Source organism: Zerene cesonia, chromosome 19 (assembly GCF_012273895.1).
Source record: "Zerene cesonia ecotype Mississippi chromosome 19, Zerene_cesonia_1.1, whole genome shotgun sequence".
Lineage (NCBI taxonomy): Eukaryota > Metazoa > Arthropoda > Insecta > Lepidoptera > Pieridae > Zerene > Zerene cesonia.
In genome coordinates, this window is record NC_052120.1 from 7,209 (window position 1) to 8,256 (window position 1,048).

The 1,048-nt window shown below is 32.4% G+C and overlaps 1 protein-coding gene across 1 annotated transcript in view; it reads left to right on the plus strand.

Annotated features, from left to right (window-relative positions):
- LOC119834267 (SID1 transmembrane family member 2-like) overlaps window positions 1-829 on the plus strand; it is a gene marked incomplete at its 5' end in the record, with an annotated part of 2,589 nt that extends 1,760 nt beyond the window's left edge. Inside the window, one exon of the mRNA XM_038358602.1 lies at window positions 710-829. Coding sequence (XP_038214530.1) covers window positions 710-829 — 120 coding nt within the window. The remainder of the gene's footprint in view (window positions 1-709) is intronic.
- Window positions 830-1,048: the final 219 nt, after the last annotated feature.

The following is a 1,048-nucleotide window of genomic DNA, read 5'->3' on the forward strand; positions in this document are numbered from 1 at the left end:
ATATATATATATATATATATATATATATATATATATATATATATAGTAGTAGCAGGTTTGAGTTGTTAAAATAGTTTTGAATTGTAAAATCTTTGCACTAGCCATGATTACTTTATATTTTGGAAACAACAGGGAATATCACACAAGTGTTATCCACCACCATTTCCAAATGAGGTCATTCAGCAGAGGGCAAAGAGTAAATCAATACGCTCTGATTTTATTGGTTCGAAAATTAGGTAAAGGAAATTAACCATCAATAGAACTGATGATGGATGAATCGATCAATTACTGTTAACCAGGAAACGCTATACATTTGTTATAACTAATCCCTACTGATATCGTAAATGCGACAGTAACTCTGTCTGCCTGTTTCTTGTTTACACCTAAATCAATGAAGCGATTTCATCCCGGGAATGGAAACTGCGCCAAGAACAAAAAGATCTTCCTTTGGCTAGGTGGGAGAAGCCGTGGGTGGATTAGCTATTAATGAGAATATTATTATGGTTAAAATAAACATTTTTAAGTAAACAAAATCGACGACAAGATGCGATCGAATCCCGCCTCATAATCGCCTTTTTTATTTTGCATTCCTTTAAAAATTATCAGTCACATGAATTCCATATTGTTGTACAGCTTTACTTTAACATTTTACAGCAATAGAAGTCTTCCAATAGGTTATCTTTAATTAATTAAAACATTCCGTCCACAGCGTCCCACCATTGTCCGTATCCCACCTGACGTCACATCACTTATTCAGGACAGTCTGTCTGCTCCCTATTTTTGTCCTGTAGACCTAAACACTGACAAATGGGGATTTTATCAAGTTTAATGAGGATAAAGCGATTTAATAGGCTCTGTTTGAAAAAGGACCGTGAGTTAGTGAATTATGTTATAATATTTTAATGTTTTTCAAATAAGAATTTCGTTCATTGCCATGATCTTCTGTTTGTTTAAATAAATATGATAACTTCTATTTCATACTGTCTTAATTATTTCATTATTGTTGAGATATAATATGAAACATTGTTTTGTGACATAGAATAGTTTC